Raw genomic sequence first — 17,856 nt, 5'->3', positions numbered from 1 at the left:
GCCACCTAGAACCTCTACTTACAACAGTATAAAATAAAGGGTCTGTCATAACAACAGAACAAATCTGGTTTAATTGGAACCTGATAGATGGTGGGTCAGGGGTGTAGCTATAGGGGGTACAGATGTAGCAACGGTCCTCTGCCACATAAAAAGTCTCCAGTATAATAAATGGTACATGGTAGGTGGGTGCCCAGTTAAAGATTTTGCATTAGGTCCCAGGAGCTGCAAGTTACACCTCCGTGCCGGATTATCAGATATTCTGTATAGCCGAATGTCATAGAAAAAGTATTTGAAACGAAGGAATTTCCGAATTGTTTTTTTTCTTTCTTAGTCTTCTGCTTCTGCTCTTATGGCTTTCCACATTATATTGCAGATTTGTGCAGGAAGCAATTGATTGATTTGTTTAATGTTTTTTTAATTATCGGATGCAGGTGTAATGGAATTTCAATGTATTTGTATACTCTAAAGATTCATATATGGATAATGTTGAATATTTAACTGCCATATCATTACCATCAACCTGTGTTAAGACAAATAACACACAGTAAGCATATGAACGGAATTCACCATATTAGTGTGATCTGGGACTTGTTTAGAGTAGCGTGAAATTGAAAATATGTTTATTTATTTATTTTTTTTCAGTATGTTTGACCTTTCCTATTTACCATATTTTTCGGACAATAAGACGCACTGGACTATAAGACGCACCTAGGTTTTAGACAACAGAAAATAGGAAAAAATGTCATCTTCTACTACTTTTACAAAGCAAAAACTATTTGTTAAAAAAAAATATTTGTTCCGTTTCACCACATTCTGAGAGCCATTTTTTGGTACATACTATTTTTTTTATCAATTTTTATTTCATTCCTTTTTTTTAATTTTTTTTCACATTGTTCTTTGGAAAAAATGGGGAAAGGTTTTTTTTTTTACTTTTAATATTTTTTTACACTCCTGAAAATGTATCTAACTTTTTTCCTTTACACATTTTATTAGTTCCCCTAGGGGACTTGAACCAGCGATCAATAGATCGCTGGTACAATACACTGCAATACATGAATGAGTTACAGAAACAGCGTAACTCGCTGAGCTACTCTGTTTCTGTAACTCCCATAGTAGTGAATGGCAGTTACAGAAGCAGCGTAGCATGCTACGCTATTTCCGTAACTACTATTCAGCTCTATGGGAGTTACGAAAACAGCGTAGCTCAGCGAGTTACGCTGTTTCCGGAACTCGACCATGTACGATGTTTTTGGAGCTACCGAGTTCCAGAAAAAGCGTAGCTCGCAGTGCTACGCCGTTAACGTAACTCCCATTCACTTCTATGGGAGTTACGTAAATAGCGTAGCTCAGCGAGTACTTGTCTGTTTCCATAACTCCCGACCACCTAATCAGGAAGTGGCCAGGAGATAGCGTAGCGAGTAAGCTAGAACAGGGTTTAGGTGGCCCCGTTCTAGAGATAGGTGCGGGTCCCAGTGGTGAGACCCGCATCTATCTGACATTTATGGTGAGACCCCTATAAATGCCGCGGTCGCTATTGACCGCGGCATTTACCTAGTTAAACGGCAAGGAAGAGCGACATCGCTGTTCCTGGCCGTTAGAGCAGTGTGTCAGCTGTAAAACACAGCTGACACCTGCAGTGTATGGAGCGGGCTCAGCACGTGATCCCGCTCCAAACATCATTCCCTCCCCGCTCCATCATGGGTCGGGAAGGGGTTAAGTAAGAAGCGGTCAGGGGGCCTGGCGCTGCCGGGTCCCTTGACTGCCGACTATAAGACACAGGGACTTTTTAGCAAGATTTATTCTTGCTAAAAACTGCGTCTTATAGTCCGAAAAATACGGTGTATTGTATATTTGAGTAGGGGCATTAGGTAATATAGGTGTTTGGGGCATAATAACGACTCTGGGGTATGTTCATAAACATGCCTACAACAATATTAGGGGGAGACTTAGCTTAATTGGGCCCCACCTTTTTGCATCGTTGGTGGTTAAAACCTAAACAGGGCTCCACCTCTCCACATGTACCTTAGATTGAGGACCATGCTGCTCTGTACTCCATCAAGCAACAGGAAAGAGAGTGGGATGAACAAGAGATTGACCCTCCTGTCCTAAGATCCTAGGAGCCAGTACTAGAATAAGGAGGGGCATCTTGATTCTTGCTATGTGACCCTGCATCTAAATGTACATCCCTGTAAACAGACATGCTATTATTTGTCTTCTTATGAAGCCCTTTCAAAGTATTGCAAAAAAAAGTCTTTTGATAATCTGGTTACATTTTCTAAATAAATTTGTTGGCAGATGTGCAGAAATGTTAACAAGGATGTCATAGCATTAACAAAACTTGGCACCAGCCTAAGGCCTCATTCACACGACAGGGTCCGAGTGTCGGCCGTGAAAATCGACCGCTTTTGGCCGATTTTCCCAGCCGGTTTGCATCCGTTCCGATTCCGTTCCGGGCCGTGTTGCCGTTTTTACCGGCCGATTTGGACCCGATTTGCATCTGTTTTTTTCCCTGTCCGTTTTAAAATCGGATGAATTTCATTTCAATTTGTTGCCACACACAGCCCTTTGTAGATAATGCCACCCAGCCCCCTGTTGGTAATGCCACCCAGCCCCCTGCAGGTAATGCCACCCAGCTCCCTGCAGGTAATGCCACCCAGCCCCCTGCAGGTAATACCACCCAGCCCCCTGCAGGTAATGCCACCCAGCACCCTGCAGGTAATGCCACCCAGCCTCCTGTAGGTGATGCCACCCAGCCCCCTGTAGGTGATGCCACCCTGCCCCTTGTAGGTGATGCCACCCAGCCCCCTGTAGGTGATGCCACCCTGCCCCTTGTAGGTGATGCCACCCTGCCCCCTGCAGGTGATGCCACCCTGCCCCCTGCAGGTGATGCCACCCAGCCCCCTGTAGGTGATGCCACCCAGCCCCCTGCAGGTGATGCCACCCAGCCCCCTGTAGGTGATGCCACCCAGCCCCCTGCAGGTAATGCCACCCAGCTCCCTGCAGGTAATGCCACCCAGCCCCCTGCAGGTAATGCCACCCAGCACCCTGCAGGTAATGCCACCCAGCCCCCTGTAGGTGATGCCACCCAGCCCCCTGTAGGTGATGCCACCCTGCCCCTTGTAGGTGATGCCACCCAGCCACCTGTAGGTGATGCCACCCTGCCCCTTGTAGGTGATGCCACCCTGCCCCTTGTAGGTGATGCCACCCTTCCCCCTGCAGGTGATGCCACCCTGCACCCTGCAGGTGATGCCACCAAGCCCCCTGTAGGTGATGCCACCCAGCCCCCTGCAGGTGATGCCACCCAGCCCCCTGTAGGTGATGCCACCCAGCCCCCTGTAGGTAATGCCAACCTGACCCTTGTAGGTGATGCCACCCTGCCCCCTGTAGGTTGCACCCATCCCCCCCCCCCCTTCCAGGAGAAGTCACTGACTTCAATGTCCATATATGGACAGTGTAGTCACTGACTTCTCCTGGAGAGGAATTCCCTGCCACAGGTCGGGAATTCCGCTTCAGAAGTGAGTGACGTCACTGTGTCCATATATGGACAGTGTAGTCACTCACTTCTCCTGTAGCGGCATCCCCAGCCATAGAGTCGGGGATTACGTTGCAGAAGTGAGTGACTTCGCTGTGTCCATAATTGGACAGTGTAGTCACTCACTTCTCCTGTAGCGGCATCCCCAGCCATAGAGTCGGGGATTCCGCTGCAGAAGTGAGTGACTTCGCTGTGTCCATATATGGACAGTGTAGTCACTCACTTCTCCTGTAGCAGCATCCCCAGCCATAGAGTCGGTGATTCCGCTGCAGAAGTGAGTGACATCGCTGTGTCCATATATGGACAGTGTAGTCACTCACTTCTCCTGTAGTGGAATCCGACTCCTACAGGGAGCAAAAAGAGACCCTCCTCCTCCTCACATGCACTCTGCACTGTGAGGAGGAGGAGGAGAGAGAGTGCGAGCGACGGTAGACCCGGCCATCACTCGGGACACATTCCGGTGATGGCTGTGTATTACCCGGCCCCATAGCTTTCTATGGGAGCCGGGCGGCCGGGTACCCGGCCGAAAATAGGGCTTGTCCCATTTTTTGACGGCCGGTTTTCCCGGCCTGTCAAAAAATCGGTCGTGTGAATAGACCCATTAGGGGTCTATTGTTCCTAATGCAGCCGGGTGCTGGACGATTTATGAACGGCCGGCACCCGGCCGGGAAACCCTGTCGTGTGAATTCCGCCTAAGAACTGTGCGACTGACCGGTTTCGCACAGCCATAATATGGCCACATTTTAGAGTTTTGTATTTTGACTGAAACACCCAGACTCACGGTGATTCTACTAGAACTTTGTGATGATCTAAGGTTTATATGTGGCCATATTGCATTATCATATCACTAGATCACATAACAGGACTTTGAATCAGCACAGTATCACTGCCACTTGGTATTTGTCAACCAGCATTTTCTGTTTGATTGGTTTTTATGCTCTTATTAGCAATTGCTTGTAAGTTAATAATACATTTAATATGTTGAGGTGGCTCAAAACACCAGTTTTCTTTGAATGTGGCTCTCAAGCTAGAAAAAACTTGGGACCTCTGCTCTAGGACAACAGCATGATGTAATAAATTATATCACGAAGATGGTATAGATTGGAAATGCTTTTACAATTATTTTTTTAGACCATGGCTTTTTTTTTATCATCTAGTTTTTTATAATTTTCAAAATAAAGTATATAGAAAGAAAATATGCAGAGTAGTACCAACCAGATAAAACAGCGACATGTTCAAAAGCATACAGCAAAAAGCAAACACATAAATACAAAGGCAGTCACTATGCGGGCTACAATCTAGATAACAGAACAGAAGCCTATATTATGCATTAAACCAGAAAGTGTTATTCCAAGGTGAACCCTTCCCCCAAGAACCACTCTGTCTAAAGGTGCACTTAATAACAGATAGACAAGGGTTTTTAAAACTTTTTCTACTCTCACCAGCCGGAACATGGGGACACCTTGGCCTCACCACCTATGGTTGAAGTCTATGATAACATTTAAAATATTGCTTAATATTTTTTGCACTCATCACCCGAATCCAGTATAGCATTAAAATAAGCACAGGAGGAGTAAATTATGTTGCTAAACCAGAGATTGTTGCAGTCAGAGAGAGGACTGTGCAACTTATACTTACTTTGTGAAATTTGCCTCCCCAACAACCAGGGGGCACCTCATAGTTTTGGAAGCACTTGCAGTGGTTTGTCTAAGAAATATCACCGGTGTCTAAATACCACTAGGGGACAGGCCGCCAAAACAACGCTCACATTTCAATGGCATTTGATCTCTGTCAGTAGTCAGATTACACAAAGCTCGACTTCATGTGTGAAATGTGGATATGATCATCATTCAAGTCAGACAATTAAAATTGAACTTTTCCATGTGCTTGATCATTGGAATTTTTCGATCCTCAGGACTACAAGTTCTATTTTAACATCCTTTTCACCTCTAAAGTTGTGATTTTTGCTTGTGCTTTGAAGCAGCGCAGAGCTATACTATCTTTTCAATTGGAGAGAAACTAATCTACTTCATTTAGTTCCTTGCTGCACTCCAGCATTTATTAAGACTTTAACACAGATTTTTTTGCTTCTGTTTTCAATTGTAATACATGGTTGCGTCACGTCTGCCAAAGTGGGGAGCACTCTTTGCAGTGGTACTCTGCTGGAGATAATGATGCCCAAATGCAATAAAATAACTCCTGGACAGGTGTCCATTTTGGGCAACCTCTTTACATAAAGGATGATATAGTAAATATATCAGTAGTGAGGCTGATTCATTTTCAGGCATCAGTGTTTGGTCATAGAAGAACACTTGAACAGTTCAAAATAGGACACAATGCTTGGCTGTCTACAAGTTTCCCTAGGCAGATGCCAGGGGCTCTCTCGGGTTAAAGACTCTATACTGTTACGACAGCAGCCACGGACCGCCGCTGCTTACCTACGGCAAACGGCCGTGACCGCAGCCTCCTGGCCATCTGCCAGCGTCTCCCGCCCCGGAGATGCCAGGTGGCATGGCCTACCTGTCCTGGACTGTGTTGTAGGATGCACGTGCGCGCTCGTCCCCAGCTTTAAAGGGCCAGCGCGCGCACTCTCCAAAGTATCCCTAACCTATCCCCAGATCACCTTGGACTATATGAAGGGCTCCGTCCTTCCCTCCCTTGTCTGAGCATTGTTGTAGTTTTCCAATGTTCGTATTGCAAATAGTCCCTTAGTGTTATCCTGCTCCCAGTGTTCCTGTGCCCTGCTACCTGTATCCCATATCCTGTGCTATGTTTAGTTCTTGAGCCTGTCTAGTGTTGGAGTCGTGCTGTGCCGCCTGCTTTCATACACCACGTCTGGTGCCATCTGCCACCCCTGATATCCTCCGCCACGTCTGGCGCAACTTGCCACGCCTGCTGGTATACACCACGTCTGGTGTCATCTGCCACTCCTGGTACCATTCGCCACATCTGGCGCAACCTGCCACATCTAGCCCCATCCGTTCAAGAGCCTCTGCCATTTTCTGGACTATCTCAGGTACCCTTGTGCTACAAACTCTCTGTATAAGACTTTGCATAGACTGTGACTTGGCCAAAGCGGAGCGGCCTAGTGGGTCCACATACCCCTAGATCGTGACATATACTTTGACATATATTACACACATGTGCTATGATTAGGGCCTGTTCACATCACCGTTCACTTTCCGTTCCAGGGTTCCGTCGGAGGTTTCCGTCGGGTGAACCCCGCAACGGAAAGTGAAAGTGAAACCACAGCTTCCGTTTCAGTCACCATTGCTAATGGTTTCCGTTCGTCACCATTCCGACAGATTTCCGTTTTTCCAACGGAATCAATAGTGCAGTCGTTATTGATTCCATCGTTAAAACGGAAACATGCCGGAATGGTGACGAACGGAAACTATTAGCGATCTTTCTGTCACCATTGATATCAATTTTGACTGAAACTGAAGCTGTGGTTTCACTTTCACTTTCCATCGCGGGGTTCATCCAACGGAAACCTCCCCGGAACGGAAAACGAACGGTGATGTGAACAGGCACTTATATATATATATATATATATATATATATATATTAGACCACTGGTATACTTTACATGCCATATATTTATCCTACAAGTATGACTGAATTGTTTAGGGGTTGTGGATAAAGGATATTAAAGCTATAGCTTGCTGTTAAGATTGTTGTAAGATTTTAATGATGAAATTATCTATTTAGGTGAAGTCATTCTCAACTATTTAGTAAATAAAAATAGATAATCCTTTGAAAATATTCACTTGCCAATAGTGGACAACAGTCCTATTTTCAATACTTTTAATACTAGTCTTACTATTTGTACAGAACATTTACACATCCGCTTTTAATGACATTGTATTCTTTATTGCCATCATTGCACTCATACTGAATCATCCCACAAGAAATAGACACTAGTGATAAGTCAGCTCCAAATGGAGTAATCCTCTGCTGTATCATTGGGGCCCATTATAGTGACAGAACCAGGGCCCACCAGGGAATCCCTTATCCTGGGGGGCTTGCCCGACCCTGATACTAGTCTTACGATCTAGTCCAATTATCAATAGTTGACACCAGTCCTACATTATTAGATTATTCTTAGATTATGGTTTTAGAGTGTACCTGGTATGGAAATTCTGAATGTTCACATTGCGGTAGGGAGCAGTCTTCCGTTGGCACCATAAAAGTAATCCTTCTTTTGCAGAAGTTTCTAGACAAAAAAATAGATATTATTTATAATCAAACAGAAACACCAAAGGCAGAGAAAATCATGAATGTGATTAAATTGTCTGACAGTGACAACTGCCCTTTCTCGTGCACGATATGAATAGCAATAGTCCCCAACACTCACTCAGGGCTGGCCTTATGTTGGATGATGCCCTGTGCTGTACCTTTTGTCCGTACGCTTGTATGGTGTACAGTTATACATTGTCAGTGCCATTACATTGACCAAATAATACTACCATACTGTTGCACAATGTTATACAGTGCCACCACAACCATGGCAAAAATATACTGTACAGTGCCACACAATGTAAATGCCACCATTCATTGCCCATATAATACTAACACCGACAAAATAAAATATCTATAAATATATATATACACAGTCGAGTCACATTATTATGACCACCTCCTACTTTCGACGTCGGCAGCACGTAGTCCATGAAGGAAGTGACGTGTCGTGGGCTGGCTTAGTGGATATATAAGTTGTGCGAAAGGCCGTCTGAACACATATGACTCGATGTTGCCATTAGTAAAAGGGGCAATTTATCAGAGTTTCAAAAAGGGATGAATATTGGCTTTCGAGCCAAGGGTGACAGTATTTCTCAAACAGTGCAATTTGTGAACAGCTGCTGTGGTGAAAGTGTATCGTGAGTGGACAAATGCCACCATTAGGAATAAGCGACGTGAAAACTGTGGAGTACCCCTTGCCATTGATGTGAGAGGTGAAGGTGCGCGAGGGCTGAACGACATGCTACAGTGGAGCAGCTCACAGTGAAAATCAGAGGGCTACCAGACGTGTGTCTAAAACAACAGTTCAGAGAACCCTACTGCGTATGGGGCTCTGAAGCAGACGGATGGTCACTGCTACTATACTAACAAAGGTGCATTGTAAAAAAAAGGCTTCAATTTGCACAACAGTATCAGAATTGGACCACTGATGATTGGCAAAGAGTTGCCTTCTCTGATGAGTCACGTTTTCTGCTTCATTGAACGGATGGACTTTGGCGTGTCAGGCCAGAAACATCAGTGAACACCCTGCAACCATTGTTGGAAGAACAGAAGCTGGTGTTATGGTCTAGGGAATTTTTTCATGCCATTCTCTGGGCCTCCCATGTGGAAGGCACTCTGAACCAATTTGGGTATGTATCCATTCTTGCAGATCACGTCCACCCATACATGCGGTTTGTCTTCCCTGGGACAGATAGAATCTTCCAGCAAGACAATGCGACATGTCACACGGAAATGTCCGACAGTGGTTGGAAGAGCACGACCAAGACTTCCAGTACTTCCCTGGCCTCCTAATTCGCCAGACTTAAACCCAATTGAGCATCTGTGAGACCACCTCGATATCATCTTGTTCGCTCTATGGATCCTCCCCCACGCACCCTCCAGCAAATGTGGGATGCCCTGCAGTCAGCATGGCTCCAGATAACTGAGAAAACCTACAAGCACCTTATTGAGTCACTCCCAGCCCGTCTAGCTGCTGTCTGTGCTGCACGCGGCGGTTACTCCAGATATTAGCTGGTGGTCATAATAATGTGACTTGACTGTGTGTGTGTGTGTGTGTATATATATATATATATATATATATATATATATATATATATATATATATATATATATATATATATAAAAAAAATATATATATATATATATATATATACAAAGTGATCTACTAATAAAACAATGCTATACAATGTCTAAAAAAACTGCTATACAATTACAAAAATGTAAAAATTTGCGGTGATTGCATGCCTTAGGTGTCAGATAATTTATTGTGGCCCCTTCAGCATGGCTGATGCGCCCTTTGCGATCACAGAGGTCACACACCTGTAAAGGTCAGCCCTGCACTCATCCTACACTTAAGAAAGGACAAAAAATAATGACCTCTTTTAGCACTTATGCATATCTTTACATGTTACAGAGTATTTCTGCATTGTAGTTGAAAGCTACATTATGTCATGTGACAGGGACAAAATTTCAAGGTAAAAACTTGGTATTATTGTATTTAAAAAAAAAGGCTAAGTAGTGGGGGAAAAAAAAGAATATACAAAAAAAAAAGAAAATGCTTTTCCCTTATTAACAACAGGCCAGTACTGAGTTATGTATCTCTCCTAGAACTCGATTAGTATTCTGTGCAGGCAACCAATGTGACATTTTTCACCTATCCAACTGAATGCATTGAATGTGTTGCATGACAAGGGATAATAGAGTGTGGTGCTGTCTTACCTTAACTCGCGCTATTGTACCAATTCACCCCCCTTGCATGTCCTCATTACCATAAGCTAACTAGCCCAATAAAACACAAAGACTTTGCTTGAAATGGATTGGCCACAGCAGCCGTTTTATTAACAAACAAAACAATTCCACACATCAATACACAGGAAATAAATAACCACAATTTACATAAAATTGGGGAGGGAGGTCCTTGAAGCTCAGGAAGGAGGATCTGGCACCACTCTGCCCATACAATTGTAATTTTACCCCCCCCCCCATCCAAAACACGGGTTCAGGGGCACCATGAGCAACAGCAGATGGCTAAAACGTCACATGTATTTACTCTTCGGGACACCACCCAGCAGGAGCCCAAATCAACCAGATCCCCAAGAACATAATTTTGTGAGGGACCATCCCTACTATTAGTCCCTCCCCCACCAAATTTGACCAACTCCAAACTCCCACAACCCTGCCACAGCGAGCATATCTTGACCCCCTCAAATATGCATGTTCCCCCACAACACCAAGGCCCGCTCAATTCCTCCCTGAATCCTCAATGCCCACAGATCCACACCCACTGCATTCAAATGCACACCATCTGCCTACCAAAAATTCCCCACACCATCTTCAAAATCAAAATGACGCACATACACTCCGCCATTTCTCACCACAAATGCAGACACCGCCCGATTCATCTTCACCCATGCCCTATTGATCGCCGACACAGGCCTGATGGCCCTCCATGATTTACGAGGTACGATTTCCGACCATACCACCACCACCCTGGGAAAAACGGCCCATAGCCGCAGCAGATCGAACCGGATGTCCCGAATCAGTTCCCGAAAAGGACGGACACCCAGGTTATTCCCCCCAACATGAAGCACAAGGACATCCGGCACCCTGTCCAGCCCTGCCGAGTGATTGAACTCCGTCAAAACCCTTGCCCACGACAAGCCCCGGAATCCGAGCCACCGCAACGTGGCCACCGATCTAGCAAATCCCAGCTGGCGCCCGTCCGGTCGAACGTCCCAAATGGACATACGAGTGCCCAAAGTTCCATACCAGGCCCGGGGAATGGTCTGAAAGAAAATGAAGAAAAACATAAGACATGACCAATAACCTGAACAAGAGCCTTCGGCACGAACCCTGGGAAATTGTTCCCCAACTTTCCCACGCCCTTATCCAAGCAAGTGCGGACGCACGTATGTTTTATAACGCCGAGATTCCCACCTCCCTATTCGGCGCACCACTTCTGGTCTCAACCCCCAGCTGGCCGCCTCCGTAGCTGCACCAATCCGAAATTAATGTGGAGCGAAAGATTTAGCCTCTAGGACCATGGATATCAGACACTTACGAAAAACAGCCGTGAACTGAAAACGAGACAAAAACTCCCCATCCACATGACGCAGCTAAGGTCCAGACACTAAATTGTTACCCCCCAAATAAGACACCAAGGTACGAACCGGACACATGATTGCCCCTGACCACCCGTTTTCCCCTTCCTGACATCAGTTTTAGACCGGCGAATCCAGAACTCCACCCTCCCTTGTAGCTGAAAAACCTTTGTGACATCCCGCCGTCCCCGCCATTTGCATCTAAAAGTCAAGGCCGCCACAAAGCGATTCACCTTCGCGACCGACCAACTCGCAACCGACACATAGCCCAATAACGCAAGCAACGCAACCATCCAATCATCATCCGTTACCACCCCATCCATCTCACTCAACCACTCCTCCCAATCTCTCCAAACTGCCTCGTACGCTAACCATGTCCCTGGAGCCAATGACTAATGGATCAGCCGACCCGCTCCTTGCAGACCAGATCCCACAAGTGCGCAGGACAGACGAGCCCCTCCGCCTCCGGGGCCATCAGCCGGAACCGATCCCACTATAAGCGAGAGGGAGAATCCGCAATTGAGTTGTTGACCTCCGGTACGTGCACCGCAGTAACCCACGCATTTAATGCCAAACACAACAGGACGAAATGTCGCAACAAATAGACCACAGGGGGAGACGCCGCCGAAACATTGTTAATTGCCATCACCACCCCCATATTGTCACAGTGAAACCGCACCTTCCTGTTTCTGAACCGCTCCCCCCATATTGTAACCGCTACGACAATGAGGAACAACTCCAGAAAAGCCAGGTTATGAACCCAGCCCTCCTCCACCCAGGTGTCGGGCCACTGACCCACACACCACTGCCCCCCGCAGTAGGCGCCGAACCCACGCTACCAGATGCATCGGTGAATAGGTTGCAATCAAAACTATTAACCACCGGTGCCATGATAACTGATTGTCCATTGTATTGGTCCAGAAACTCTGACCACACCTTTAAGTCGTCCCGATGTTCCCTAACTAAGCGGACTAAATGATGAGGTGCCTTCACCCCCGCTGTAGCTTGCACCAACCGCTTACAAAATATCCTGCCCATCGGCATAATCCGACATGCAAAATTAAGCTTCCCCAGGAGATATTGCAAATCCCGCAACGTAATTTTCCGCACGTGCCGCGTTTTCCCGACCAGCAACTTTAAATTCTGCAATTTCTCCGGGGGAAGGCGGCATTCCATCCGTTCCGAGTCAATGGTGATACCCAGAAACACCATCACTGACCTGGGGCCTTCCGTTTTTTCCTGTACAAGTGGCACCCAGAAACGTCTACATACCCACTCTATTGTTGATAACAAATTGCTACACACCGGGAAACCTGCCGGCCCAACACAAATAAAATCATCCAAGTAATGAATGATTGAGGCCACCACCGACACCTCACAAATAACCCACTCCAAGAAGGAACTAAATGCTTCGAAAAAGGCGCAGGAGTTCGAGCAGCCCATCGGCAAACTTCTGTCAACAAAGTAACCCCCCTCCCAATAGCACCCCAGCAGCCGAACGCTCTCTGGATGAATTGGAAGTAACCAGAAAGCTGATTCTATATCCGTCTTTGCCATAAGCGCCCCCCTTTCCATACCGCCTAACCCAATCAACTGCCACATCAAATGAAGTGCAAACCACTGAACATATAGACGGATCGATGCCATCATTCACGGAAGCCCCCTTTGGATGCAACAGGTGATGAATAAGCCCGAACTTGTTGGGTTCCTTCTTGGGGACCAGCTCCTGTAGGGAAACCTCCAAGTCAGGAAAGGGTGGTGAAACAAAAGGACCCGCGATTCTACCCAGTCCCACCTCCGTGCTCAATTTCTCTGTCACTATCAATGGGAACTCCCGTGCCGACTTTAAGTTACGCAACAAAAAGGGGACCTTGTGCTGCGAAGGGGGTATGCAAAAACCGTCCCTAAAACCTGCCTCCAGTAGCTTTGCCTTTTCCCTATCCGGGTATCAACCTAAGTACGGCAACATCTCTGCCAGCTTCACCAGTGTCTCCCCCATGGGCACCTGCACTGGCCCCCTTTCCCGGGATGCCCCCCCCCCCCCCCGCAAACAGAGCAGGAGTGTTTGAACTTGCATCCTGCTCCGAACTTACATTGGCCATCATTAAACTGCCAGCACAAACCCGTTTTGCTGCTTACAGCCTACACCGGTGTAATTACCCTCAGCCATAACCCAATGTCCTTCTGATGCCACCGTATACTGGGGCGGACTGTCTTACGCAGTCTGAACTGCTCCTCGTATCTGAGCCAGGTCATCCCCCCGTAGACCCTGTAGGCCTCGCCTATGGCATCTAAATAGCAGAAGAGGCCAGAGCAATTATCCGGCGCCTTCTCCCCTATGACACTTATCAATATGGCAAACGCCTGCAACCAGTTTGGAAAAGTTTGGGGTATTAATCTATACCTACACTTCTCCTCCTGCTCTTTCTTACTCTCCACCCGTTTTAGCTTGCCCAAATAAAATTTCTCCAGCGGTAGCAGTGAAAAAATCTCTACATATTCGTCCTTCCATATCTTCTCCTTAACCTCTGGTTTTAAATGTGCTCCCAGAGAGCCCTCAAAGCAAACGTAAACTTCCAACCTTTGCCTTATTGTCTAAACACACCCGGTCAACCTCTCCATCCTTATCTGTCTGAACCGACACCACCACCCCCGACTCCCAAACTGTAACCCCCTGCCCCCCGGTGCCGCCCTCAGTCACCTTAGAGACGCTCCTGTGGCACCTGCCCACGCATCAACTGGCGACGGACTCTCCAAAAACCCGACATTCTGGCACCATGACAATAATTCCCGTACACACCACCCAACAAATCATGCAAACTATTGTCCGCCCCCTGCTCCACCCTACCCGCACATGATTCCTTTCCTAACCCCCCTTGTGACAGCCCGCCTTGGGGAGCTAAAGCTAGCTTGAGTAAAATATGGTATTGTGTAACACTCACCGGGCTGCATAGGAGCTGTGGGTCCACCAGCCGGGGAAACCAGATCATCCAGTCGTCCTCCGTGAAGTGCCTCCTGTTCTCCCGCATGGTCCTCCTCGTGGGTCTCGTATCCCGTTCCAGCCGTCTCTGGAGGGCCGCTCCTGCCGCCCTCCGCCCATGCCGGCAATATCACTGACCGAGCTGTCCGTGACCTGTGAACCTCCATCGCAGAGCCAGTGGGGCACCGCCCACTGCCGTTGCCCCGCACGACCACTGACTGTGGTCCTCGAGCGATCCTGGTGATATCCTCATGGAGACAGGCAGGCCGCCTGACTGGAGCATCGCCAGGTCAGCCTGCCGTAGATCCAGGCAAAACTGTCCTGGGGCCTAAGGGTGTCCCCTGCCTTCTGGGGACCAGACCCCCTGACCCCACCAACATCGGCTGGGAGACGGGATTCCTGCCAGACCGGGGCCTACTCCCAGGATGAGAGGGCAGAAGGCTCCGGCCTCAAGGGTCCCTGGTGGGGCTCCCAACCCTGCGCCGGGCCCTGGGAGTTGCATCCGGGTTCAACCTTGCCGGCGGCCTGGCCCTTCTGGACCGATGCGGATTCACCTTCTGGGCATCGCGGTCCTGTGATCCCCCAGCCGCCTCCCCCTCTCCTGCCTGTACCGATCCGTCTGTTACGGGCACGTCCGCGCTGATCACCGCCAGTTCTCCCACCTTACTGGCCAGCAGGGACCTCAGCCAGTCCGTGCCCCGCTCGCTAGCCTTCGTTTGGAGCTGTTTCAGCAGCCTGGGGACGTCCGACATCGCTGGTAAGCTGACTGAGGGTGTGTTATGGAGCGTGGTATGGAGCGAGCTGCGGGACACAACTAGCTCGTTGCGACTTCCGGGTTAGACTGGCGTTCAGAACAGAGCACCGTCTAACCGACCATCGTATCCCTCAGCTCCTCCCCTTCCTCTTCCCCTCGTCATGGGGCTTTCCCCTAGGCCTGCGGCTCGGTCCGGACGGTCATTACAGCAAAAGACAGCTACAAAAAAAACAAACACATAAGAAAAAACCTTACCTTCTACTGATATGTCCTGGATTGCAAAACGGAGGATAATTGTCCAGATCATACCAAGTGTCATTTTCACATTTCCATCAACAATTTCTAGATAATAAACAAAGCCATAAAGCAGTATTAATGTAAATAGTCATGGAATTCCAATAATCAATGTTTAAAGATGCACATAAAATAAATATTGTCACCAAACAAGGGACTATGGCAGTCTTGGGGAGAGGCTTTGTTAACATGCACTCCATTGTAATTCGGCTACTTGTCGAAAACAGGTTGAGGTCTCCTAATAAGTGTAGAACCTGCTCCAGTCCCTTTCGTAAAGGTAAAACCAGCCTCAGTGTTAGACTTCCTGACTTGCACTAGACAAGGTGGACTATAAATGGAGGCTCCTCAGGCTGTTTAGCAAGCGGCAGGAATGTGGGTGGTACATAAAAGAGAGAGGGGCAAATTTACTATTCAAAATGTGCTAGAATTCTGGCTGTTATTACGCCAGAAATCTAGCATACATGCTGTACGCCACATTTATTAACTGTTTTAGACCCTTTTTTCGACACGCTTGACAAGGGGACGTGGTTAGTGGAAAGAGGTGTGGCCTTACATAAAGGGGCATTGTATTAAGTGTGACATAATGCGCCAAAATTAAGGTCCAAAAACTGGCATAAACAGAGCTGGCATAAGGAAGAGAAAAAAGTGTCTCGCATGTCTAGCAAGATATGCCTAATTTATCTTACAGCATGCACCACTTCGATAAAGATTGGAACATTTTCTGACTGCCTTGTGTATGTTTACACAGTATTAGTAAATCTGCCCCATTATGCTCTCCTCTCTAACCGGTCTTTCACTGAAAAGTCCTGGACCTTCACTTGCACCCCAAGGCTGTGATTACCTAGGTATTACTAATAGCGAACACCCTTGAGTGACCGCTTAGACCCTAGGATCAAAGTCTATTATACCAAATAGTACATTTAAAAAATCATCTTATTGGTGTAGTATGTCTTTTAAAAAAAACATTCTTCACTTTATTTTTTTTCCATAAAAAATACATGGACTGCAGGAGAAAATTGCATTAGATACCAGGATGAAGCGTCATGTGATATGAAACGGCTGTCGTGCCCGATGTTTGGAGTACTGCGTTTTGTTCTTGCAGCCGAATCAGTGAGTGTCGTGTCTATTTTCCTTTTTGCTTTTTCATATTACATGACCTTCCAATTTTCATGTTGTTGACACTGAGCACCGTCGTAAATCTTCTTTTCTGACAAGTTTTCTGATCACCTCGTGGATAACGCTACATTTACATTATTGAAATGTACGGTGTATGTGCCAATTAAACTCTTTATGTGGATATGCACTTATATTTATGTTTTTACCCTTGTCCAACAGTTTTCTTTCTTCTTAATCTATCCTAGCCCACATGGTAAAACATCAAAATAAAATCAGAAAAAATTGCAATGTAAACCAACTTGACTTGCCAGACCTGAGCATGGGTACCACTCTATGACTGATTTGATTGGTGAATGAGTGTCCAGGGAAACCTGATCACTTATTTGCTTTCAAAAGAGCTTGAATGTGAACAATGTCTGTGCCATTTTTTAATGAAATTCTCTCTTTCAACATTGATACATATTTCAGACAGCTGCAACTAAATAACTACATCCCCACCCACCGCCTGTTATACCCCTTTTGGTTGACAAAATGCAAAAATACCTTAGGCTACATTTACACCACATTCAGGCATTATGTTCGGCATATAAACATATGGAGCTCTACGCCTATACAGTTGCATACGTCTGCCATTGATTCCCAAGAATTTTTTTTTTATACTGTGCACTATATGTATTTTATTGCAGTTGTACTGAAAAGCGCAGTCAACTATGCCTTTCAATACATGTGAGGCAAATGTTTACCAATGTATACCAGTCGCGTATACCAACGTACACCAGACCAAGGGTTCAGAGCACCAAGGGGATCCACAACCTTCCACCTAGACATTGCACTATATATCTTTATGGGAGGTTGGAGCTCCATTTCTCTTAAATGGAACCTCAATTCCGCTGCTTCCCATCATAGAGTTAAATGTTTGGCTGTTTGCAACTTCCACTGGGGGGGCGGAGCTTACTTAATAAAGATTCACACCACTGTAGATATCCATATGCAGTGAGCTCCCCTTACTGGCAGCCGTAGGTACTCGTAATTCTTTCACTAAACTGTATGGCTGTATGAAGAGAAGCAGGAGATTTTGAGCCCTGTATAAGAAAAACAGAGGTCCGCTCCCCTAAAATGTATATCCTGAGGTTTATAGGACCATGAAATTCCACAAATAAAAAAAAAACCTCTAAAATGACTACTGTCAAACTCTCTCGCCTGTCCCCCTGCGCTCCAGTGTGACAACTAGGCTGCATTGTCTGGATCGTCCAATGGCTGCAGGCTGTGGTGATGTTCACTAAAGTGACATTTTGTTAATTGAGATGTAATGTCCAAAAGTAACCATTGGACCATG

At 46.6% G+C, this 17,856-nt stretch overlaps 1 protein-coding gene across 2 annotated transcripts in view; it reads right to left on the bottom strand.

The window, feature by feature from the left end:
• ACTN2 (actinin alpha 2) overlaps window positions 1–17,856 on the bottom strand; it is a 105,716-nt gene that overhangs the window by 57,795 nt on the left and 30,065 nt on the right. The window contains exons 4-5 of one of the 2 annotated variants that reach the window (XM_075862759.1): window positions 15,366–15,452; window positions 7,661–7,748 (exon numbers count right to left, since the gene is read on the bottom strand). In XM_075862759.1, the coding sequence (XP_075718874.1) occupies window positions 7,661–7,748; window positions 15,366–15,452 (175 nt within the window). Of the gene's footprint in view, window positions 1–7,660; window positions 7,749–15,365; window positions 15,453–17,856 lie in introns of those variants that run through there. The other variant, XM_075862758.1, reaches the window with a different exon arrangement.

The sequence above is a fragment of the Rhinoderma darwinii genome, chromosome 4 (assembly GCF_050947455.1).
Source record: "Rhinoderma darwinii isolate aRhiDar2 chromosome 4, aRhiDar2.hap1, whole genome shotgun sequence".
Lineage (NCBI taxonomy): Eukaryota > Metazoa > Chordata > Amphibia > Anura > Rhinodermatidae > Rhinoderma > Rhinoderma darwinii.
This window is presented reverse-complemented; position numbering and strand designations above follow the sequence as displayed.